General features: G+C 43.2%; 1 protein-coding gene across 3 annotated transcripts in view; it reads left to right on the top strand.

The window, feature by feature from the left end:
- Positions 1 to 25,975, top strand: part of LOC136863320 (patched domain-containing protein 3) — a 171,751-nt gene that overhangs the window by 81,104 nt on the left and 64,672 nt on the right. For all 3 annotated transcript variants that reach the window (XM_068225908.1, XM_067139708.2, XM_067139705.2), the window contains exon 3: positions 14,084 to 14,424. In XM_068225908.1, the coding sequence (XP_068082009.1) occupies positions 14,084 to 14,424 (341 nt within the window). The remainder of the gene's footprint in view (positions 1 to 14,083; positions 14,425 to 25,975) is intronic.

The raw sequence follows: 25,975 nt of genomic DNA, 5'->3' as shown, positions 1-25,975 counted from the left end.
ACTGCCGCGAGGAGAATCATAATATCCAGTAAAAGAAAAAAAAAATAGAACAAGGCAGTGGGGCAGGGGAAGTTACGTGATAGAGGTGGGGAAAAGGTAAGAGATAGCAGGAGAGCGGTCATTATTAAGGATAGCGGTGGCAAGAGGAGAAAGGTTGAGGGCTTCTTTAATCGCAGAATGATTGATGGTAGGGCAGATTGTAAGTATTTGAGACGAAGATCATGGACATGAGTAAGGATGGTGGGGAAAGAATAAAGAGGTTGGAAGTCAGCAGAAGGGGTGTCAAAGGGGAGATGGTATGCAATACGCATAGCATGTCTGTCAAGTTTAAGCAAGGTCACGTATTGTTGTGCCCCTATTTGGACATTTCCGTTTGTGTTCTGAAAATGAACGCGAATCATCGATGTTCTTTTGTATATTTCAACGGTAATATAATAAAGGTTTCGCTGGTAATATACCTGGGTGTGAGGTATTGTTTTGTGGAGCATGGCATACGCTCAAAAACATATTCCCCTAATTGTTTTGAACTGTGTATGATTGTACATTTAAAGATGTAAAATACAAACAATAACTTATGTAATTTGTAATTGTTGGTAAATAGATTTCTAAAACGCTGTAACTGGCAAAAGCGTGTTCATCCGTAATAATAATAATAGTCCGACTCGTTGGCTGAATGGTCAGCGTCATGGCCTTCGGTCCAGTGGGTCCCGGGTTCGATTCCCGGCAGGGTCGGAGATTTGAATCGCTTCTGATTAATTCTTCTGGTTCGGGGACTGGGTGTTTTTATCCGTCCCAACACTCTCCTCTTCATATTCAGACAACATACCACACTACCAACCACCACAGAAACACGCAATAGTGAATACATTCCTCCATATGGGGTTGACGTCAGGAAGGGCATCCGGCCGTAAAACAGGTCCACATCCACATGTGCAATTCAGCTCGCACCACAGGTGTGGGGAAAGCGGTAGGATAACAATAATAATAATAATAATAATAATAATAATAATAATAATAATAATAATAATAATAATAATAATAATAATAATAATAATAATAATAATAATGTTACAGGCTTTCCGTCCTACTGACTACTTTATCAGTGATGCCGAAATAATGTCACACAGCAGCTGTTTCACGTGACGAGGGTGGTTATTTGTGCGCCGGACTGAGTGAACTCTGATCCTTGCATGCCAGCTCCCTCACACTGATCTCCTTCTATCTATTATCCGAAAACTTGCATAACAACGAAGCTTTTTACCAACCTTACAAGAAAGAAATAATTTGTGTCGGTGCAAGTTCAAGCCTGTTCGTGATCCCTCATGAGAGAAAGTTGGGCGCGAGAAAGTACTGCCTTGTAGCCCTGCTGACTAATCATGAAGCAATAACGAATACATGAGCTGTGGTCAATCTCCGCTCTGGACTGGGTTTCAACTGTTTAATAATAATAATAATAATAATAATAATAATAATAATAATAATAATAATAATAATAATAATACCGAGGTCGATAGCTGCAGTCGCTTAATTGCAGCCAGTATCCAGTATTCGGGAGATGGTGGGTTTGAACACCACTGTCGGCAGCCCTAAATATGGTTGTCTGTGCTTTCCCATTTTCACACCAGGCAAATACTGGGGCTGTACCTCAATTAAGGCCACGTCCGCTTCCTTCCCAGTCCTAGCCCTATTCGGTCCCATCGTTGCCACAAGACCTAGGCTCCCCGTGTCGATGCGACGCAAAGCAACTTCTTATAATAATAATAATAATAATAATAATAATAATAATAATAATAATAATAATAATAATAATAATAATAATAATAATAATGTTTGTCCAACCCATGTCCCGTTTCCCTACGGGGTCGGGTATGAGGTGAGATGAATTTGTCGTGGCGGTTTTTTTATGACCGGATGCCCTTCCTGACGTCAACCTCATCAGAGGAGTTAATGAGAGATGAAATGAATGACGTGATATATGATAGTAGGGAGAGGGTGAAACCCGGTGCCGGCACATAGCCTACTCCCGTCGAATAGCACCAAGGGGTCTGCTCAAGGCTTAACGTCTCCATCCGACGGACGAATCACCATCAACAGCGTCATATGCCCTCACTCCATATGAGCACTGCGGAGAGGTTTGGAATTTAATCCAGGCTTTTGGCACGCAATCTAGTGATTAGAAATTGTATACCACCCCCCCCCCCTACCCTGCCGGCCAACATTCTGATGGTGAAAATTTTTTCGACCAACGGGACTCGAACCGGCTAACCTCGGTGTTAGACCGTTTTTAGACTTCAGCGCCTTAACGATCATAATAATAATAATAATAATAATAATAATAATAATAATAATAATAATAATAATAATAATAATAATAATAATAATAATAATAAACCTTTAAACGTAAACTCAGAAAATATTTCCTACTAAGTCTATACTTCAAAGGCCTTCAAGGTAAAGTAGTAGTATTTATTCAACATTGCATTGTTTCTTGTTCACATAGGTCGTCTAATAGCATTAATAATTAATACTTCAAATATATGTAAACTCGTAACTATCTCTTATGTCCGCTTCTGTGGTGTTGTGGTTAGCGCGATTACCTGCCACCCCCAGAGGCCCGGGTTCGATTCCTGGCTCTGCCACGAAATTTGAAAAGTGGTACGAGGGCTGGAACGGGGTCCACTCAGCCTCGTGAGGTCAACTGAGTAGAGTGGGGGGGGGGGTTCTATTCCCTCCTCAGCCATCCTGGAAGTGGTTTCCCGTGGTTTCCCACTTCTCCTCCAGGCAAATGCCGGGATGGTACCTAACTTAAGGCCACGGCCGCTTCCTTCCCTCTTCCTTTTCTATCCCTTCCAGTCTTCCCATCCCCCACAAGGCCCCTGTTCAGCATAAAAGGTGAGGCAGCCTGAGTGAGGTACTGGTCCTCCTCCCAGTTGTATCCCCGACTCAGGGTCTCACATTCTAGGACACTGCCCTTGAGGCGGTAGAAGTGGGATCCCTCACTGAGTCCGAAGAAAAAGCTAACCCTGGAGGGTAAACAGATTAAGAAGAGCTACCTCTTATGGTTAGTCCACACCAAAGTTAATAAACAATGTTAACGAAACAAAGTTAATAAACAATGTTAACGAAAACATTTCTCAAGATCTTAATAAACTTTTGTTAACAAACCTCTTCAACATTGTGTCCACAGCAAATAAACTTTTGTTAACAAACTTCTTTAACATTGTGTCCACACCAAAATATATGTTTGTGAGGTTACAATGGATAGGGTCAGGAAGAAGAAAATACAGCTGCAGCTTCCATTATTTTCATGAGTGCAATTAGAGAAAAATGCAAATGCAAAGTGTGGCAAATAAAAATATTGGAAAAGCGTTTAGAATTAAGTTTGGAGAGGACACTTAGGCCTATGTCAGAACTTTCAATTCATGATGCAGCAGGCTTTCAAAACTTTCTGAGAATGTCTCCACAAGACTTTCAGTTCTTGTTGACAGTAATTGAGTCTGAAATTGCAAGAAATGATACAAATTTATCGGAATGTCATCTGCATTAATGTTAGACTAAGTATAACTTGAAGATTCCTAGCGACTGGTGACTCCTACCAATGATCACGTAAGAGTGTAAGAGAAATACTCCTACACTTCACTTATGTATTTGTATGGTGTATATGAGTTGCTTGCGATTCGACAGTCGATTTCGAAAAATAAATAAAAGTATTGTATTCCGCGCTACGAATTTGCGTGTTATAATTGCGTCTTTGCGCATGTGCGAACCGAAATGTTAACAAAAACACGAAATGTTAATGAAAAGTTTCATTCACAATAGTTAAAGAAATTTTGTTTATCAACATGCTCGAAAAGTTAATGAACACGCTATTTTGTTTATTAACAGACAGAAATGTTCATTAACAATGTTTATTAACAAAGTTAACGAAAACACCTTGGTGTGGACGCACCTTAATACACATTAAATACATTGTTATTATTATTATTATTATTATTATTATTATTATTATTATTATTATTATTATTATTATTATTATTATTCCTAACAAAATCATACCAATCTCAACAGAGTCGAGTCAGGATATGAGTAATACCTCGTAACTTGAAACCTTGTGTGTGATAATTGAGAATTTGTATTATAAAGTAAGGTATATTTAAAAATGATGCCTGTAGTACGAGTATGGGTTGGTAAACAGCACGTGGTAGAGCATCAGATAGAAAGTGAATATCGTGATTTGATATTTTCATTTAGTTATTTCTTCAATGACAGTTTTATTATCCATGACAAATGATTTAACACGCTTCAGACTGATTTTCTGGCTTAATGAAGTTGTTTGTCAAGGACAAAGTACTTCGAGTCTCTCCACATATGTCAAAATTCACCTCCGAAGGAAAAACACCCATCATAGAAACAAACCGATAGATCATCTCGTACACTGTGTAGTCACTCAAAAACAACAAAGTGCCTTGTGAGGACTCTATAATCTCCGAACTCTTGAAAACCGGGCGAGTTGGCCGTGCGGTTACGGGTGCGCAGCTGTGAGCCTGCAGCCGGGAGATAGTAGGTTCAAACCCCACTGTCGGCAGCCCTGAAGAAGGTTTTCCGTGGTTTCCCGTATTTGCACCAGGCAAATGCTGGGGCTGTACCTTAATTAAAGCCACGGCTGCTTCCTTCCCAATCCTAGACCTTTCCTATCCCATCGTCGCCATAAGACCTATCTGTGTCGGTGCGACGTAAACCAAATAGCAAAAAAGAGAACTATGGAAATATGCAGGTGACAAGTCAATTCATAAACTAACTTAGATAATCTTCGAGATATGGCAAAGAGAGAAACTTCCAAATTGCTGAATTTCGGGTCTGGTATACCCTCTTCACGAAAAATGGTTGCAAATCAGACGTGAATAACTATCGATGTATCTCACCATTCTCGATTACGTACAAGTTCCTCTGGAAATCCCTCCAAATCAGGAGAGATAAACAATGGACCTGCTACTTGGGGGACTACCAAGAAGGGTTTAGGAAAGGACTCTCGTGTCTTGAACAGATTATGAACCTTCACTCCATTCTTTCGTATCTGAAACTTAGAGATAAGAAATCCGTGGTAACTTTCGTCGATTTTAAGTAGTCCTTCGACTCGAATGATCGAACAACCTTATTAAAAATTTTGTCCGGCTCCATGGCCAAATGGTTAGCGTGCTGGCGTGCCGGCACTAAAAGCCATACGCCATTTCATTTCAATCAAAACTTTGAAATAACTGGGATTAAGCAGGCCATGACTATGTTGAGTACCACATACACAATTGAATTTGGAGGAGAAATTTCAGATGCCTTTGAAATCAGGACTGCAGTTAAGCAGAGAGATGGTCTCTCTCTCTCCTCTTCTTTTCAACTGTGTGCTTGAGAGTTGCGCAAAGAACTGAGTAAAGAAGGTATTGAAAACGGGATTAGATGGGCTGTTAGAGGCTGCCTAGCATTTGCAGATGATCTTCCGGCTTTTTTCTATTCCATTGGTACAGCTTCAAAACAAAACAACCAACTCAATACACAAGTGGCAAAGACGAGTCTCCAGATCTTCTTTGAGAAAACGGACTTCATCTTTCTTTCTTTCTTTCTTTCTTTCATTCTTTCTTAATCTGTTGGTTTTTCCCTCGGACTCAGCGAGGGATCCCACCTCTACCGCCTCAAGGGCAGTGTCCTGGAGCGTGAGACTTTTGGATCGGAGGATACAACTGGGAAGGAGGGCCAGTTCCCCGCCCAGGTGGCCTCACCTGCTATGTTGAACAGGGGCCTTATGAGGGGTTGGGAAGTTTGAAAGGGATAGAGAAGGAAGAGGGAAGGAAGCGGACGTGGCTGTAAGTTAAGTACCATGCCGACATTTGCCTGGAGGAGAAGTGGGAAACCACGGAAAACCACTTCGAGGATGTCTGAGGTGGGAATCGAGCCCACCTCTACTCATTTGACCTCCTGAGGCTGAGTGGACCCCGCTTCAACCCTCGTACCACTTTTCAAATTTCGTGACAGAGCCGGGAATCGAACCCGGGCCTCGGGGGGTTGGCAGCTAATCACGCTAACCACTACACCACAGAGGCGGCAAACGGAGTTCATAACGAACATTTAGTCAGAGTGGCACCCTAAGACCAGCATATACGGTATATTATATTGGTTTACATCAAAATCCGAATTCGTTGATCCTCTGACGTCATTGGGTCAGATTTATCACAATATACTGTAGTGAAGAATTTATAGTTGGTTAGATATTGATTATTTTATTATTCTCGTTTTCATTCCCCACCCTGAAGGGGTGGGGCGGGCCACCTAGAGGGTTACGCCCTCGCTCTGGCCGAGAGGTGCGGGCGGGTCAAGGAGATGTGTGTAAAAGGGAAGGTGGGTAAACGAAGTGAGAAATGATAGGGTATGTGTTCGAAGAGGAAAAGTTAGATAGATGGGAAGTAGAATTGTGGAATAGGGAGGTGCATGTGGACGGTTTTAATATAGGACTTACGAGAGACATGACAGAACTGAAGGAAGAAATGTTTTAAGCAAGGGGGTGATGAGGGAGTTGAAGAGCAAGTACATGAAACACAGACGAGAAGGTAACAAGAGAAGTGAGTAAGAGTCGGAAAAGATCAGCGGGGGACGGTGATGGCGAAAAGAAGAAATTAGTTGGAGGAGGGGGTGGACTAACGGGTTGATGTGGTGGAACGGGAGGAGGGGTCGGCCGGGGTCGACGACGGATGGTGTAGGTTTGAGAGCGTGCTGGTGGTGAACGAGAAGGCTCCACTCTATATCGATGACCATAGATGGGGGCTCCGGTGGTAATGAGGCGCTGGACGTCGGCGATAGTCGGGAGGAGGAGACGTACCATATATGTTGGTCCTGAACTGGTCTGAATGCGAAACGCACGACAGGCGGGGATTCCGGCTGCGTGAAGTTCTTGTAGGATGTCCTGGCTGGAGATGGAAGGGTCGAGTCCACGGATCACACAGCTGGGGAGACCATGATGAGATGTGGATTGCTGCGTGGGCACTGATGACGTTGGTGCTGCTGCGACGTTGTCTTGAAGCGATGATTGGGGCGATGGCGGCGTTGAGTCGGAGGATGCCAAGGTGTTGTTATGAGGAGAGAGGGGGTTTACCGTTGTAGAAAATGTAGAAAGTGGAAGGCAGGAGGTCATAATGGGCGATGGGTGGCTAGTCGTGACAAATGTAGCCGGGATGTGGGAGGAGGACAAATGCGTCGTGGCACAAGTCGTGGTGGTGATAGTTGTTGTAGGGGAAAGGGAAGAGGAAGTCGATGTGGGTTGTTGCGAGGTTAAGATTGACGGCATGTTGACGACGGGAAGGGTGGTAGGGTCGGCGAAGAGTTGGGCAAGTATAGGTGGAGGAGTAGATTCCACGGGATAGAAGCGGTTATGCACGGATACGCCGGCGTCGATGAGGCGCTGCTGGTCGTCCAACGTTGATATGTAGAGAAGAATCAGTGGAGATGGCAATGAACTGGTGCCGTCCAATAGCCGGTAGGCGTCATGTATGCGGAAGCCAGCGGAGCGGATGGCGGTGTAGATATCATCTTCGGAGATAGCTGGAGCAATGTCTAGGATGGCGCAGGTGTACATGGTGACAGCCAACGAGGCGTCAAACTTTGTTTTTGGGGGTCGACTGGGTAGCAACTATAGATGATGGCCACCCGGCCGCAAAAAAAAAAAAAAAAAAAAAAAAAAAAAAAAAAAAAAAAAAAAAAAGACGAAGGGATGCGTGGACGTAAGTATAGTCCAATTTGGAGAAGAAAAGCCTGTGCGCGTGTCCCCCGCAGTAGACTTGAGGATCTCTCGTGAAATGTGATGATCCCCAGATATTGATTTATGACTTTAATGTAAGAAGGTTGGAGATTGACCTTTATTACAATATACAGTATATCGCCAGCCACTGCTGTAGAGGTGAGACAACGCTTCAACATATTCACTCGCAGAGGTTGGGAAGTTATGTACATTAACATATCCCCATTGAAACTGGAGCCTGTGGGCCATTTCAAGTTTTAAGGTGATCGACAGTGCTTTTGGAGAAAAACGAAATTATACTTACATCAGATACCAGGTGTATGCAAGTCTTTTCCGGTTTCACTAAGATATGGCGCCAGTGAACAGTACGCAGGGTATGAATTTGACACATACATCAGTTTGTTCGCCTGACATTAACCTACCAACACACACAAGCTGAGTCCGCCAAACACTAGCGTCTGTGTTGTATCGTTCAGTGATCATGCGACGTTTGTGCCTGAAAAAGAACATTTACGGCAAGCATTGCTTTTCTTATTTAATCAAATGATAAAAGTTGTGGAAAGTCATCGTTTGCTGGTAGAAACATATGGTGAACACGCTCCATTGATTAGAACACGTGAGACACGGTTTCGCCAAATACCTTCGGCAAGAAGACCATGCTTTGTGCCTGGTGGGACCAGAGCGGTATTGTGTATAATGAACTCTTGAAGCCCGGTGAAACCGTCAATGCACAACGCTATCGCCAACAAGTGATTAATTTAAATCACGCGTTGATCGAAAGACGACCGGAATGGGCCAGAAGACATGGCAAAGTGATTTTGTTACACGACAATGCACCGTCTCACACAGCAAAACCAGTGAAAGACACCTTGAAATCGCCTGGATGGGACATCCTTCCTCACCCGCCGTCCTGCCCCGACCTGGCGCCATCAATCACCTCTTCGCATCAATGGGGCACGCGCTCGCAGAGCAGCACTTCAGCAATTTCGAGGAAGTTGGAAAATGGCTCGACGAATGGTTTGCCGCAAAAGACAAGCAGTTTTTCTGCCATGGTATTCATAACTTACCTGAAAGATGAGCGAAGTGTGTGGAAGCCGATGGCCAATATTTTGAATAAACAAACAATGAATTTCCCTTGAAAATGACGGGTTTTCTTGACCACAAAACCCGGCAAAAACTTATGCATACACCTGGTATATCAATTGAAAACGTTCTATTAACTGTTATTGGCCGATGTGTTAATTCGATTCACAGTTTCACTATTGTGAATAATAAACGGCGTAGTACAGGGAAAATATCTGGGTCTGCCAGTAGTAAGGTTTTGACTGAGCAAGATAGCCGTCCTATCAGAGTCTCGCAATTGTGAGCTTGCAGTCGGGAGATAGTCGGTCCTAACCCCGCTGTGGTCCGCTTGGGTAGCATAACGGTTAGTGTTATTAGCTGCCGTCCTCGGGGGCCTGGGTTCGATTCCCGGTACTGCCAGAAATTTAAGAATGGCTGGAGGGCTGGTGTGTGGTTGAAATGGTACATGCAGCTCACTTCCAATGGGGGGTGTGCCTGAAAAGAACTGCACCACCTCGGCATGAGGACACGAGTTTGCATTACCCCGCTGTGGGCAGCCCTGAAGATGGTTGTCCGTGGTTTCCCATTTTCACACCAGGCAAATGCTGGGTATGTACCTTAATTAAGGCCACGGGCGCTTCCTTCCCACTTCTAGCCCTTTCCTTCCCTATCGTCACCATAAGACCTATCTGTGTCGGTGTGACATAAAGCAAATAGTAAAAATGTAAAAAAATAAAGAAAATACGGTACGTTTTGAGAGAGCAATTCGAACGACTATGCGAGAAGCGTGCAAGATGCGAGGGAGTGAAACCGAGCGAGATTGCAAGAAGAGCGAGTCACCTGCGAAGGTGGGGGGAAAGTGTACCAGTGTTAGAGGCCGAGCATCGCTCAAGTTAGTCACCATTGTACAGCTTCCAGTGACGTCACGATGCACTAGGAAGGGTTTTTACTACGTAGAATATGGTGTTGTATTAGCCAACGTCATGAGGGGAGCAGTAACATGCTACAGATACGATGGTGAGAATTATTATTATTATTATTATTATTATTATTATTATTATTATTATTATTATTATTATTATTATTATTATTATTATACCGAGCAAGTGGTTGCGCGGTTTGGGTCGCGTAGCTATCAGCTAGCATTAGGGAGATAGTGGGTTCTGACCCCACTGTCCGCAGCACTGAAGGTGGTTTTCCGTGGTTTCCCATTTTCACACGAGGCAAATGCTGGGGGCTGTACCTTCATTAAGGCCACGGCCGCTTCCTTCCAACTCCTAGGCCATTCCTATCCCATCGTCGCCGTCGTGTCCGTGTGATGTAAAGCAAGTTGTATAATAACATTAATAATAATAATAATAATAATAATAATAATAATAATAATAATAATAATAATAATAATAATAATAATAATAGTAATCTTTCTTTCTTTCTTTCTTTCTTTCTTTCTTACATTCTTTCCTTCTTTCTTAATCCGTTTACCCTCCAGGGTTGGTTTTCCCTCGGACTTTGTGAGGGATCCCAACTCTACCGCCTCAAGGGCAGTGTCCTGGAGCGAGAGACTTTGGGTCGGGAGGATACTACTGGGGAGGAGGACCAGTACCTCGACCATGTGGCCTCACCTGCTATGCTGAACAGGTGCCTTGTGAGAGGATGGGAAGACTGGAAGGCACAGACAAGGAAGAGGGAAAGAAGCGGCCGTGGCCTTAAGTTAGGTAAAATCCCACCGGGCGAGTTGGCCATGCGGTTAGGGGCGCGCAGCTGTGAGCTTGCATCTTGGAGATAGTGGGTTCGAACCCCACACTGTCGGCAGCCTTGGAGATGGTATTCCGTTGTTTTCCATTTTCACAACAGGCAAATGCTGGAGCTGGACATTAATTAAGACCACGGCCGCTTTCTTCCCACTCCTAGTCCTTTCCTATCCCATCGTCGCCATAAGACCTATCTGCGTCAGTGCGATGTAAAGCAAATTCTGAAAAAAAAAAAAAAAAAAAAAAAAAACCATCCCTGCAATTGCCTGGAGTAGAAGTTGGAAATCATCGAAAACCACTTCTAGGATCCGCCCCACTCTTCTCAGTTGCTCTCCCGAGGCTGAGTGGACCCCGTACCAGTCCTCGTACCACTTTTCAAATTTCGTGGCAGAGCCGGGAATCGAACCCGGGCCTCCGGGGGTGACAGCTAATCACACTAAGTACTACACCGCAAAGGCGGATATAATAATAATAATAATAATAATAATAATAATAATAATAATAATAATAATAATAATAATAATAACAACAACAACATTTTACCACTTTACCCACACCCTCGTCGGGCCGTAGGTGTGAACTGTAGACTTGGCTCTGTTTTACGGTCGGGTGCCCTCCTGACGCCGATTCTACATGCAGATATATATTAATTACTGCTTTGTATGGCCGGTAATAGTGCGGTATGCTGTATGAATATGAAGAGGTTGTGTTGGAACAAACACAAATACTCAGTCCCCGAATAAGAGGAATTAACCAGACGCGATTAAAATCCCCAACCCGGTCGGGAATCGACCCCAGGACCCTCTGAACCCAAGGCCTCAGCCCTGATCATTCAGCCAGGGCGCCATACAATATCTGCATATACTGTATCTGTATATTTAAAATCCCTGTTCTGTCTGTCATTCAGAGTGATATTGAGAAACCGAGAAAGAGCCTCCGTGGCTCAGGCGGCAGCGTGCCGGCCTCTTACCGCTGGGTTCCGTGCTTCAAATCCCGGTCACTCCATGTGAGATATGTGCTGGATAAAGCGGAGGTGGGACAGGTTTTTCTCCGGGTACTCCGGTTTACCCTCTCATCTATCATTCCAGCAACACTCTCCAATATCATTTCATTTCATCTGTCATTCATTAATCATTGCCCCAGAGGAGTGCGACAGGCTTCGGCAGCGGGCATAATTCCTATCCTCGCCGCTCATTCCATTCATAAGATATATTAATAGTCCATTTAGAATTCCCAAGTACTTTATAAATGGATGCAGATATGAATAGTAATTTATATATGTATGTATAACCGGAACATTTTCAGCCTATTTGTACAGACAAAATAATTGAACATGTGGCATTTATCTCAGTATAATATCACGTCTGGAACTGAAACCTCTTCAGTTACTACCCATATACCTATGACTATCGAATAACCTACTTGAATGCAATGTCTAAAGCATCAGTGACTCACCGTGTGCACAGAAAATAACAGTTAGGTAATCATGCAGTTATAATGTAGTGACCAGCCCGTCGTGCATAGCTGCAGATAGGGCGATTATATGGTTTGTAGATACGGAAGAAACAAACGTCCAGTGGTTGCTCGTAATATGCCGTACACATCACCAATATAAGCATTCAACTACGCTGCAAAAAGTGGTGAAATATGTGCTTAAGTATTTACTTACTCTCATGCTATTAAACACTTTTAAGAAATACAAACGTAAGATTCTTTTACTATACTCACGCGATTCACCCAAACCAACACATAAATAATAATCATGAATAAACAATTGAATGAAAACAAAAATAAAAACTTCACACTCTACTTGCAACTGCGGCTGTTACGAAGGCTGTAAGAAAACGATTTGAAAATTACACAAATATGAAGAAACACTCTTACATACATATTACTCTTTCATTTTACACTGACCGGCCGAACTGGCTGTGCGGTTAGAACCGCGCGGCTGTGAGCTTGCATCTGGGAGATAGTGGGTTCGAATCCCACTGTCGGCAGCCCTGAAGATGATTTTCCGTGGTTTCCCATTCTCACGCCAGGCAAATGCTGGGGCTGTACCTTAATTAAGCCCATGGTCGCTTCCTTCCAACTCCTAGGCCTTTCCTATCCCTTCGTCGCCATAAGACCTATCTGTGTCGGTGCGACGTAAAAGCCACTAGCATTTAACACTGCACACCCTACCTTTCCTGACCATAATTTCCTTTCAGCACACTTTTTTTTTTTTGCTAATTGCTTTACGTCGCACCGACACAGATAGGTCTCATGGCGACGGTGGGGCAGGAAAGGGCTAGGAGTGGGAAGGAAGCGGCCGTGGCCTTAATTAAGGTACAGCCCCAGCATTCGCCTGATGTGAAAATGGGAAACCACGGAAAACCATCTTCAGGGCTGCCGATAGTGGGGTTCGAACCTACTATCTCCCGAATACTGGATACTGGCCGCACTTAAGCGACTGCAGCTATCGAGCTCGGTTTTCAGTACACTACAATAATCTTCTCCAAGTTTTCTTGTTTAAATCTATGGCGTTTTTCTGTTAAAATTAGCTTCACTCCGGAGAATGATCTCTCTACATCCACGGATGTGACAGGACAGTACTTGAATTCGGGAGCGCATGCCGTGTTCTTGTCTTGATTTTTCTTGAAATCCTACCACAGTTGTAATGTGTAATGTTCATTCAGAATAAGGCCACTAATTCCGCTAGAACTCTTGGCATTAATTACTTGATATTTTCTTGAAGACTGCTTGTAAAACATGTTGAAATATGCATAATAAACGTCGAAAACATGCACAATAAATACGAAATTTGAAATGTTTGCACTAATCTCAAATAAAAACAAATATGAATATGCATGCACTAATGAACTTTATTATTCGTCTAATTTCACCTTCAAACGCACTTCTTGTCTGTTTTGGAGGTCTACATATCGACAAACAAACCATACATTCGCATACATGTCCGATGTCTAGAAGGGATAGGCCAGGGTTCAAGCAACATGTGAGAGTGTATACCTAGCTGATCACAACACCTTACGAGTTTGTATTTAATTTTCCCAGCGCGAACTACTGTGATCACTGTGGCACAACATTTTTCATATTTTATGAACATCTATGATGTACATTTCGTAAAACGTATCAAATCCACTCTATAGAAGGTTGTTCTCTGCCCTCCCCTACTTGCACATGGTGAGTCATGAATAGCTAGTATTTTAATGTCACCATTGTTAATACTGACGTTCTCGGATGGTCCTAACTAGACACTGAACGCAAGTAGGTTACTCGTAAGACGTTCACGAATAATTCCACTGTTCTATGCCAGATATGTCTGAGAAAATCCCCTCTAACTCCTTTACCCTAATCTTACGCCATTTATTACCCATTGTTACAAATAAATCACATGAAAAATGAAAGAAAAAGTGCAAGGTTATAGGAAGTAGTTCTAATTGATATCAAGTCATAGACAAAGTTCTGCTATTTAGGTTACAATTTCTTATTTCAGTGGAGCCGCGTGGGAAGAAAGGTTCCTGGAAGTAGTTGGAGAGGCTGACAAGCATCTCTTCAAGCACATCTCAATAGCACGCTTCGCCTCTCGAACTCTTGACATCGAGCTGGAGCGAAACACAAGGACTGTAATACCCTACTTCAGTACCACGTTTATCATCATGGCGGTGTTCTCTATCACATCGTGCATGATGGCCGACTGGGTTCGCTCCAAACCCTGGTTGGGCCTCCTGGGCAACATCTCGGCAGCTATGGGCACAGCTGCTGCATTTGGAGTCACCATGTACTTGGGCGTCGAGTTCATCGGTATCAACCTTGCTGCACCTTTCCTCATGCTGGGTGAGTACCTGGAGCTCAGATTTCTATAGCAGTGATGGTTGTGGAATAGCAAAAAGGAAGCCAGTGAGTACGACAGAGCAGGCCGTCATTTATTCTGTGGAGTGTTTTGCTTTCGTTTGTGTCATCAGTCCAGCTCTCCATGTCACCCTATCCTGTTCTAACCATCTACTACATCTACTCTAATCTGCTTGTCATATTCACGCCTACCATCCATACCGCTTACACTTCCTTCAAAAACTAACTGAACAAGTCCTGGGTGCCTTAAGATGCCTCCTATCATTCTCTCTCTTCTTCTGGTCACGTTTCGCCAAATCGTTCTTCTCTCACCATTCGTTTCATTCGTGATTCGATCTACCCATCTCACCTTCAGCATTCTTTAATGTCACATTTCAAAAGCTTCTGCTTTATTTCTTTCTGAGTAGTTATTGTCCATGTTCACTTCCATACAATGCCATGCTCCAAACGAAGGTCTTCACAAACCTCTCTCTGATTCCAATATCAATGTTTGAAGTGAGCAAATTTCTTTTCTTATGGCCTTCCTTGCTTGTGCTAGTCTGTATTTTATTCCCTACTTACGTATGCCATCGTTAGTATTACTCTAGTACAGTATATATTTATTTAACCTTCAAATTGAGTATACCTCTATTGAGTAGCCACACTGCTCGCTACTAGAATTGCAACACCAAAAAGGACGTTGGCCATCACTACCAGATTTATTGGACAGAATACGCAGTGACATGATTACTCCTGCAGCTCGGTACGACGTACAGAACAGAAACAAGACGCGGCATTGGGATGTCAATGTCCGTCCATGCTGCTCTGATGCGTGCCCAAAGTGGCAGGCCAGCCGTCGTCTGACCATAGACCACACGGTTTCGAAGGGGGAGAGATCTGGTCAACGAAGCAATGTGACTCAGTGGTCATCCAGGAACCATCGGACGACGTGTACCACTTTCCGTCGGTGATACAGGGCCAACACCTCATAACGACAAGGCGACATGGCACCTGAACCATAACTCCAGGCGTGCGCCACAGTGCCTCCAGGGACGGGTGTTGCAAGCCCCCAGGCCTAACGTTCCACGTATCATTACAGCCGCAGGTCTCTTAGTAGCAGCTACAGCAACGGACACCTGAATGCGGGCACATAAGGAAATCATGAGCTAGTGTGTTTGATGTGGCTAAACAGTCGATCCACTGATCCCATATCCGCTTCACTGTGGTTGCATTTCTTACAACACAGGAACCAATTTCATGGTAGGATAATTCACAATCACGAAAGTGGAATACCTGTTGATGATTGTCGTGCTCTTCGACATGACTGAGAACACCGACAGCGGGAAACACAAAGCCACTACCTGTCAGCGGCCCTCCAACATCCACTTCTATACTGCTCATCACTGGCACCCTTGCTACGCCACTCAGATGAACAATTAATCACCTCACCTCCCTACATTGCTCTACGGAGTACCATCACGCGTGTCCTTCTTGGTGTTGCAATGTTAATGGCCAGCAGTATATATTAAAGTGGTGTTCCACATTATATTTCTTTAAGATAACCGATCATCCTATAACAAGCATCTCGATATGTGAAATGAGAAGTATTCTTGCTCTCACAGCCTATTCCTCTCTTCCCGTTTCACGACATTTAGGTCTGTATTTATACGTTTATAATGAAGTGTAAAGGATTATAAGGGCTTAAATCAAGGAAGTAAGATGGGCGGTAGAGCGCTTCTGAACTCCGTCAGTCAATCGGTTTGTATAGGCAGTTTGTTTCTTTTTTTCTCAAAGCCACTTGCAGAGTGTGTTCCGAGGATCAGCCATCATTTTATAAGACAACGCTCGAAGTCACTTCGACAATATCTTCCAGAATAGTTCGGAAAGGAAAGCGACGTGAAGGGTACAGCCACAAGAACTTGCTGTCACTTCTGGGACAAAGTTGTGTTCTCGGATAAGAGTATGTTTTACATGGTCTCATTTTAGTTTTTGCAGAAAGCTCAAGACTGAACTCCACATCTAAAGAATGAAAACTGATTTTAAGCGTAGAGGTGATGTTATCATTCTAGGGGTGTATGGCTGCTTCTGATGTGATGGTAATGTGAAAATATGGTCATTTGGAAAGTTGAAATACTTTTAAAAATACGGTTTAGGAACGAATATTTCTGCCAGCAGGTCAAGATCCCAAATATACGACAGGAATTGCTCGGCTCCACACACTCCGGAAACTTCACTCTAGAGCCCAGGTCTCAATCCGTTTGAGCATCCTACAGAAAGAAATAAGGAAACACCTCACATCTAGAAACCCGCAAATGAAAGAGATATTTTTGCAAGAATGGCGTACCGTTAATGTGAAAACAACTTCGTTGCTCTTTCATATGTATATTTTAAATTTACGTTGTGTTACTCTATTGTTAATATATATTTCACTGCCGAACTGTGTAATTCGGCATCTCGCTATTTTGGTTTTCCAAATAAATAAAATGAAATAAATAAATAAATAAATAAATAAACTGTTGAGGAAGGTCATTCACTGGAAAGTCTAAATGCTAAGAAAAGGACATCACCCACATTTTTGTTTTGGAACTGTGATTGTAGGAATTCTTGCCTCCGGCTTAAAAACCTACCAGTGAGAATACATCTATTTTGCTATTTTTCTCTGGCATGAGAATGGGGAAAAGTAGATATATTGGACAGTTCGGCCGCCGCCTCCTCCTCCGGCTCCCAGGGGCCCGCTCCTCCTCCTCCTCCTCCTCCTCCTCCTGGGGGCCTTCCCAGGGGCTCGCTCCTTCTCCCGCGGGAAATTTGAATTTGTAAACAAAGCCACGTGCTTTTTGACAGCTGTCATCGACAACAACGCATCGCTAACCTCACTGCTGCCATCTTGACGGGCCTAAACCTCAGTGCTGCCAACTTAACCTCACTAGCGCGAGATTTGAATGGGTAAACAAAGCCACGTGTTTCTTTTGACAGTCACGTGCTTTTTTGACAGCTGTAATCGACAACAACGCATCGCTAACCTCAGTGCTGCTACCTTGACGCCCCTAAATCTCAATGGTGCCAACTTAACCTCACTAGCGCGAGATTTGAATCAGTAAACAAAGCTACGTGCTTTTTTGACAGCTGTCATCCGCCATCTTTAATCAAGAGAGCACCGTGCTGCCCTCTTTAGCTACATATCTTTGAAATGTGGTGGCGGATACTTTGAAAAATGCTTTTTGACAGCAGCCATCTTTAATCGACAGAGCACCGTGCTGCCCTCTTTAGGTACATACCTTTGAAATGTGGTGACGGATAATTTGAAAAATGCTTTTTGACAAGCTGCCATCTTTAATCCACAGAGCTCCGTGCTGCTATCTTTATCGTAGTAGTGGGCAATTACGTCAGCTGTCATCCGCCATCTTTAATCAACAGAACACCGTGCTGCCCTCTTTAGCTAAATATCCTTGAAATGTGATGGCGGATAATTTGAAAAATGCTTTTTGACAGCAGCCATCTTTAAATAACAGAGCACCGTGCTGCCCTCTTTAGGTACATACCTTTGAAATGTGGTGGCGGATAATTTGAAAAATTCTTTTTGACAGCAGCTATCTTTAATCAAAAGAGCATCGTGCTGCTATACCTTTGAAATGTGGAGGCAGGTAATTCCACGTGACAGCTGTTATCTGCCATCTTGCATCACTAAACTTAGTGCTGCCCTCCTTAGCTACTTACTTTTGAAATGTGGTGGCAGGCAATTCCACGTGACAGCTGTCATCCTCTATCTTGCATCGCAAACCTCAGTGGTAGCATCTTTAGCTACTTACCTTTGAAATGTGGTGGCGGATAATTTGAAAATTTCTATTTAACAGCAGCCATCTTTAATCAACAGAGCACCGTGCTGCCATCTTTAGCTACTACTATCTTACATCGCTTACCTCGGTGCTCCTACCTTTAGCTACTTACCTTTGAAATATGGTGACGGATAATTGAAAATATTCCACGTGCTTTTTGACAGCAGCCATCTTTATTCAACAGAGTACCGTGCTGCTATCTTTATGGCTATTACATCGCTAGTTAGCACTTAGAGGCTACTACACAAGATGGCGGTGGCTGTTATAGCCTCCTCCTCTACCTCCTCTGTTAAGGCATAGCTTTATCGAACAAGTTTAAACATGCATCGGGATAGCTAGAGTAAGCACGTGCTGCAGTGATGGTAGCACGGTGCTCTGTTGATAAAGATGGCTGTTGTCAAATATAAATTTTCCAATTATCCGCCACCACATTTCAAAGGCAAGTAACTAAAGATGCTAGCACTGAGGTTTGCGATGCAAGATAGAGGATGACAGCTGTCACGTGGAATTGCCTGCCACCACATTTCAGAAGTAAGTAGCTAAAGAGGGCAGCACTAAGTTTAGTGATGCAAGATGGCAGATGACAGCTGTCACGTGGAATTACCTGCCACCACATTTCAAAGGTATAGCAGCACGATGCTCTTTTGATTAAAGATAACTGCTGTCAAAAAGCATTTTTCAAATTATCCGCCACCACATTTCAAAGGTATGTACCTAAAAAGGGCAGCACGGTGCTCTGTCGATTAAAGATGGCTGCAGTCAAAAAGCATTTTTCAAAGTATCCGCCACCACATTTCAAAGATATGTAGCTAAAGAGGGCAGCACGGTGCTCTCTTGATTAATGATGGCGGATGACAGCTGTCAGAAAAGCACGTAGCTTTGTTTACTGATTCAAATCTCGCGCTAGTGAGGTTAAGTTGGCACCATTGAGGTTTAGGGCCGTCAAGGTAGCAGCACTGAGGTTAGCGATGCGTTGTTGTCGATGACAGCTGTCAAAAAAGCACGTGGCTGTCAAAAGAAACACGTGGCTTTGTTTACCCATTCAAATCTCGCGCTAGTGAGGTTAAGTTGGCAGCACTGAGGTTTAGGCCCGTCAAGATGGCAGCCGTGAGGTTAGCGATGCGTTGTTGTCGATGACAGCTGTCAAAAAGCACGTGGCTGTCGAAAAAGCACGTGGATTTGTTTACCCATTCAAATCTCGCGCTAGTAAGGTTTAGTTGGCAGCACTGAGGTTTAGACCCGTCAAGATGGCAGCAGTGAGGTTAGCGATGCGTTCTTGTTGATGACAGCTGTCAAAAAGCACGTGGCTTTGTTTACAAATTCAAATTTCCCGCGGGAGGAGGAGCGGGCCCCTAGGAGCCGGAGGAGGAGGCGGCGGCCGAACTGTCCAATATATCTACTGGGAACCACGGGAAGGAACCCTCCGCAAGCTTATACCTACATGACGATGTCTGTAATACGTCGTATAACTCTCCTCCCTTCAGTATTCGTGGTTTAAAAAGACGAACAATTAGAAGTTCGTTAAAGAAAGACTACGTGTGGAATGCTGTAATTTGAAACATTGTGCTGCATGAATACTCACCGAACACTTGAAGTACTATTCCCAACCTGTCTTTCCGAACACCGCAGTTAAATGAGTATATTGCTCTTTGTCTTTAACAATTTCTGCCCACATAAAGCTCAGTATTTAATATAAATCGGAAATGGTATAAGGCTGAACGCAACTGACTTCACTATAAACACCTCTTCCGCTAAATTTCACTTTTTACTTATTTTTCTGACAATCTTTGAAATTACGAGGACATACATGTGCAATTTATGAACCAGGTTGTCGGTTTGAGAGTTTATCGTCCTGAATTAGCGTGCGTAATGCACATAAATGCATGAACAATGCTGTAGTTGCGATACATTAAACCACCGTAAACTGACTTACGATCATTAACCATAAGCCCACAAACCTACTTTGCAATGGCTGTGTGGCGAGATTTATGACTTCACTCCTCTTGGGACAGGCACACCTTTTGCTACCTTAAGCAGAGTAAGATTTCAATTTTAACGCCGGCTTGGCTAGCTCAGATGATAGAGCCCAAGTTGACGAGTTCGACAATGGTATAGATTAGTGCTGAAATACGTCAGCCTTGTTTCGGCGGATTTGCTGGCACGTTAGAGAACTCCAGTGGGTCAACATTCCGGCATCGGCATCTCCGTAAAACGTAAACCTAATAAGTTTGTTATTATCGTCATCAAAGTTCGGAAAATGTTTTGACGTAACATCATAATACTTTCATACCTCAATCCTTCGGAAAGTCTTCTCGTGAGGAGATCCTAAGTCCACATTATGCTTACTTGAGATAGTTCATTAACATTCTTTAGACACCATTGTAGTAATAGATTTGTACGGGTTCGGCGGAATCCACAATCCACACAGAGTAGATCGGGCCTGGTCCTCACGATGATGTTACAGCTGTGACGTCATAGCGAGGGCGATTTGAAAACTTAGCTAAGTTAAGCTATGCTAACCTAACTCAACCTAACGCTAGCGCTAGCTAAGAGTGGAAGTACGCTTAACCTCACGCTAACCTAACCAGGTACCCTTCCTTACGCCCGGCTGCCCTTCGCTATATTTTAGTCCTAGCCTAACCTAGCCCAACCTAACCTAACCTAACGCTAGCTAAGAGTGTGAACTTAACCTACACTAACCGGCTGCCCTTCCTTACGCCCGGCTGCCCTTCCTTACGCCCGGCTGCCCTTCTCTACATTTTAGTACAATTCTGGATGACGTTAGGGCTGAGCTAAAGTGTAGGCTTATTCTCACGCCGCATCTAAACTAACCAGTTGCTCATCCTTACGCGCTGTTGCCCTTCCCTACACTGGCTTGGGTAAGTCTGGATGACGTTAGGGCTGAGCTAAAGTGTAGGCTTAACCTCACGCCGCATCTAAACTAACCGGTTGCCCATCCTTACGCTCTGTTGCCCTTCCCTACACTGGCTTGGGTAAGTCTGGATGACGTTAGGGCTGAACTAGATTGTAGGCTCAACCTCACGCCGCGTCTTACCCAACCTGCTACCCTTCCCTACAGCAGGCTGCTCTTCCTTACGCATGGCTGCCCTTCTCTACATCTTAGCACACGTGTGGTCCGACTCGTTGGCTCAATGGTCAGCGTACTGGCCTTCGGTTCAGAGGGTCCCGGGTTCGATTCCCGGCCGGGTCGGGGGTTTTAACCTTCATTGGTTAATTCCAATGGCCCGGGGGCTGGGTGATTGTGATGTTCCCAACATCCCTGCAACTCACACACGACACATAACACTGTCCTCCACCACAATAACACGCAGTTATGTACACATGGCAGATGCCGCCCACCCTCATCGGAGGGTCTGCCTTACAAGGGCTGCACTCGGCTAGAAACAGCCACACGAAATTAATTAATTAATTAATTAGCACACGTGTGGGTGGCTTTAGGGCTTTCGAGCTGAGATACAGTATACCTCATGCTAGGTGAGGGTGTAGGCTTAACCTCATCGGTTGCACTTCCTTACAGCGGGCTGCCCTTCCCAATTTTTGGCACAAGTCTGGGCGTGTTTAGGGCTTTAGAGCTGGCGGAGTCGGAAGTTGAGGTGGATGGGCTAGTAAAAGTTGAGTTGGAGGCGGAAGTTGAGGTGGAGCTGCTACAGTAGTAAAAGTTGAGGTAGAGACGGTAGTTGAGGTGTGGGCGGAAGTTGAGGTAGAGGTGTAGGTGGAGGCGGAAGTTGAGGTGGAGGCAGAAGATGAGGTTGATGTGTACACAAGCTTGTAGGCTTGGAGGAGCTATGACTATGTGTAGGCTTAACCTAACATAGCTAAGAGTGCAGGCTTACTCTCACGCTGACCATGCGCTGCTCCTCGCCAACTCATCTGAGAATCACCTGCTCTTCACTTGCTTCTCTGAGGATCACCTGCTCCTTACCAGGTTATTTTAGGATCACCTGCTCTTCTGAAGATCAGCTGCTTCCTAGAGTTTTTGTGAGAATTACCTGCTTCTTACCGACTTTTTTGAAGATCACATGCTTCTTACCGACTATTCTAAATGACATATTAGGATAGGATAGGTAACTAATAAAACAACTGTGGCTAGCACATTTTTTACATATTTATTGTATACTGCAAAGTACATTACTCTAGCTTAATATTTACATTGCCCATTTATACAATATATTTACAACATGTTATGATTTACACGCTAAGATAGACCTTTGTAAAATAAATATGGCCTAAATCAACGTCTATTAAATTGCTCTAGTTTAATATTTACTTGCAGTATATTCTATAAATGTAAGCTTTTTACACAATAATCAACAGGCTTAGTAAAGTCATACTTATCAATACCGCTGTGCCCCCCAAGCAGTCGTATCAGTAGAATTTGGAATGACAAACCGTTTAAAATCTTCATTCTTATCACCTACTTTATTAATTAAATATGTATACAGGTGATTCTTCTTACTTGTAATGACAGCCGTTTGCTTATGTAAAACGTGTGGATGATCATGTATACAATTTTTGTAATCTTCTACACTTAGTTCATTCATAACGACATTTTTCTTAATACCTTTCAATTTTTTATGACTAGATCATTTAGAGTCGGAATCCAATAAGGTTTAGATTTAGTGCCTATAAATGTATCTACAATATTTCGAGCATATTCATCTTTCATTTTACCTAGAACTTTTTGTTAACTAGTGGAAGATTATAGGCATTGTCTTCTGCATAGTTACTAGTATCAAACCGATGTAAGTCTCTTTTTATATCATAATAGCCATCCGTCTTAATCTGGTAAATAATAGAATCAGTATCTGTGTAGAGTAATTTGACATTATCAGCGTACTTCATCACCATAAAATCGTAGTGGAATTCATACACGAGTGTTTTATTCAGTTCAAGTACAGCAAAGCCAACGTAGTTAGGTTTGTCGTACTTGACGTTAACACGATCTATTTGTATTTATATACATAAAATAAGAGATTTGTCTGTACATTGCTCAGAATTTGTAAATAATGGTATTTCTCTGGCAGCCATGTCCACAGTAACAAGGAAATGCAATTTTTACTTTTCCGCAATGTCTGTCTGTCTGTCTGTCTGTCTGTCTGTCTGTCTGTCTGTCTGTCTGTCTGTCTGTCTGTCTGTCTGTCTGTCTGTCTGTCTGTCTGTCTGTCTGTCTGTCTGTCTGTCTGTCTGTCTGTCTGTCTGTCTGTCTGTCTGTCTGTCTGTACATGCATCACTAGAAAACGGCTGAAGAGAATTTAATACAAATCGGTATGCGAAGTCGGGGAATAAGTCGCTACAATTTAGGCTATAAATAATTGTATTCACGTTGATTGAAATTGTAGTTTAGGGGAAGGCCTAAAATTCAATTCTCAAATATGTATGTTATTAGTGGTGATATCTTAATGAAAATTGGTATGCAAAGTAGAGAAATAAGTCGCTACAATCTAGGCTATAAATAATTTTATTCACGCTGAGTAAAATGGTAGTTTAGGGGAAGACCAAAAATTTTATTCTTTAATATTCACGGTATTAGTGGTCCTATCTCATTGAAAATTTGTATGCAAAGTTGGAGAACGAGCCACTAAAATCTAGGCTGTACATAATTTTATTCACGCTGAGTGAAATGGTACTTTGGGAAGGCCTAAAATTAAATTCTCAAATATTTATAATATTAGTGGTCGTATCGATAAATACTACATAACGAAAGCCATATAGAATTAAATTTCCGACCATTTATGTCTTATAAATTTTTACCGTACTGGCTATGATAACACAGATATTCATGAATTTGTATTTTTGATGCTAAGTCCATATCAACGCCGAGCCACGAGAAAATGGGTTAACATAATTTAATGAAAATCGGTGTATAGAGACGACGAATAAGAAACTACAGTCTAAGCTATGAACAATTTTACTCAAAATGGATTAAATTGTAGTTTAGGGGAAGGCTCCTAAAATTTAATTTTTAAATACCTATTTTATTGGTCCTATCGAAAAGTCCTACATAACAAATGTTACAGAGAATACAATTTCCGACCATGTATATTTTATTCAGTTTTACCGTACCGACTATGATAGGAGTGGTATTTCAGAGTCGGAAGAAAATTAAATGTGAAGGCCTACAATATCGAAAGCGCATAACATTGATGAACAATAACATTAAATTGACCATTGTTAGTGGCGGTGTTCTTTATCTTTTATGCTGCCTCTCAACTCCGATAGATGGGATTACTGCTGCGTACCGAGTATAATAGCCTGACTGATTACTGGCGGAAAATAGCCAGGGAGTTAGAAAACTTTCTTCTTTAGAATGCCATTCCCCTGGTTCATACATTTTCTGATACAGCTGGTACGTAACACACCGGTTCATCATAGTATTCCAGCTGTTCGATCCCCACTCTGACGCGCTGTTTCTGAATGAGCAGTGTGCATATTTAAGGTAGAGGCTCACTTAGTAGTAGTAGTAGTAGTAGTAGTAGTAGTACCGAGCTCGATAGCTGCAGACGCTTAAATGCGGCCAGTATCCAGTATTCGGGAGATAATAGGTTGGAACTCCACTGTCGGCAGCCCTGAAGATGGTTTTCCGTGGTTTCCCATTTTTACACCAGGCAAATGCTGGGGCTGTACCTTAATTAAGGCCACGGCCGCTTCCTTCCGACTCCTAGCCCTTTCCTATCCTATTGTAGCCATAAGACTTTTCTGTGTCGGTGCGACGTAAGACAATTTTTAAAAAAAAGGTTGAAACAGGTGGGAACAGTGGCAGATGGTGGGGTCGTGTGAGGCAAACAGATGGGGATAGGGTACCTGGAAGAATAATAGCCCCGGTATTGAGAGTAAGGGAATTAGAGGAAATTCAAGGAGATTCATTTTTAACAACTTCATGATAAGAGGTGTGGAACACCAGCATGAAAATGTATGTCTGGAGGTATGAACAGACTGTGGTAGCTTGTTGAGCAAGACTAACCTACATACTAAGAACACGGCTCAACTTTTCCACTCGAATGATGTGAAAGCACGTACTACTTTTACTTGACTGGAATCATATAAGAAACTACTGTTAGAGTGTGAAACTACAACTTCTTGAACAATACTATAAAACCAAGTCCTTGTTTTTTGTTTGTAGTTTCACAAGTGCCATGTCCCCTGGATCTTAAATTAAACACTTCCATTGACTACTGTGTCAGCGTAGGTCTAATTCTTGAACAAGCGGCATTCGATATGCGTTCCAGCTACGACATGAGGCTCAACGTTCCATTCACTAGTCTACTCTTAACGGCTTTTGGAAACACCGATGTGCCAGAATTTTGTCCCGTAGGAGTTCATTTACTTGCCAGTAAATCTACCGACACGAAGCTGACATATTCGAGCACATTTGAATACCACTGGACTGAGCCAGGATCGAACCTGTACCGGGCGAGTTGGCCGTGCGGTTCGGGGCGCGCAGCTGTGAGCTTGCATCCGGGAAATAGTGGGTTCGAACCCCACTGTCGGCAACCCTAAAGATGGTTTTCCGTGGTTTCCCCATTTTCACTCCAGGCAAATGCTGGGGTTGTACCTTAATTAAGGCCACGGCCGCTTCCTTCCCATTCGTAGGCCTTTCCTATCCCATCGTCGCCATAAGACCTATCTGTGTCGGTGCGACATAAAATAAATAGTAGATCGAACCTGTCAAGTTGTGCTCAGAAGACCAGCCTGGCGATGGTTAC

The sequence above is a fragment of the Anabrus simplex genome, chromosome 2 (genome assembly GCF_040414725.1).
Source record: "Anabrus simplex isolate iqAnaSimp1 chromosome 2, ASM4041472v1, whole genome shotgun sequence".
Taxonomy (NCBI): Eukaryota; Metazoa; Arthropoda; class Insecta; order Orthoptera; family Tettigoniidae; genus Anabrus; species Anabrus simplex.
Note: the sequence above shows the minus strand (reverse complement) of the source record. Positions and strands in the feature narration are given on the sequence as shown.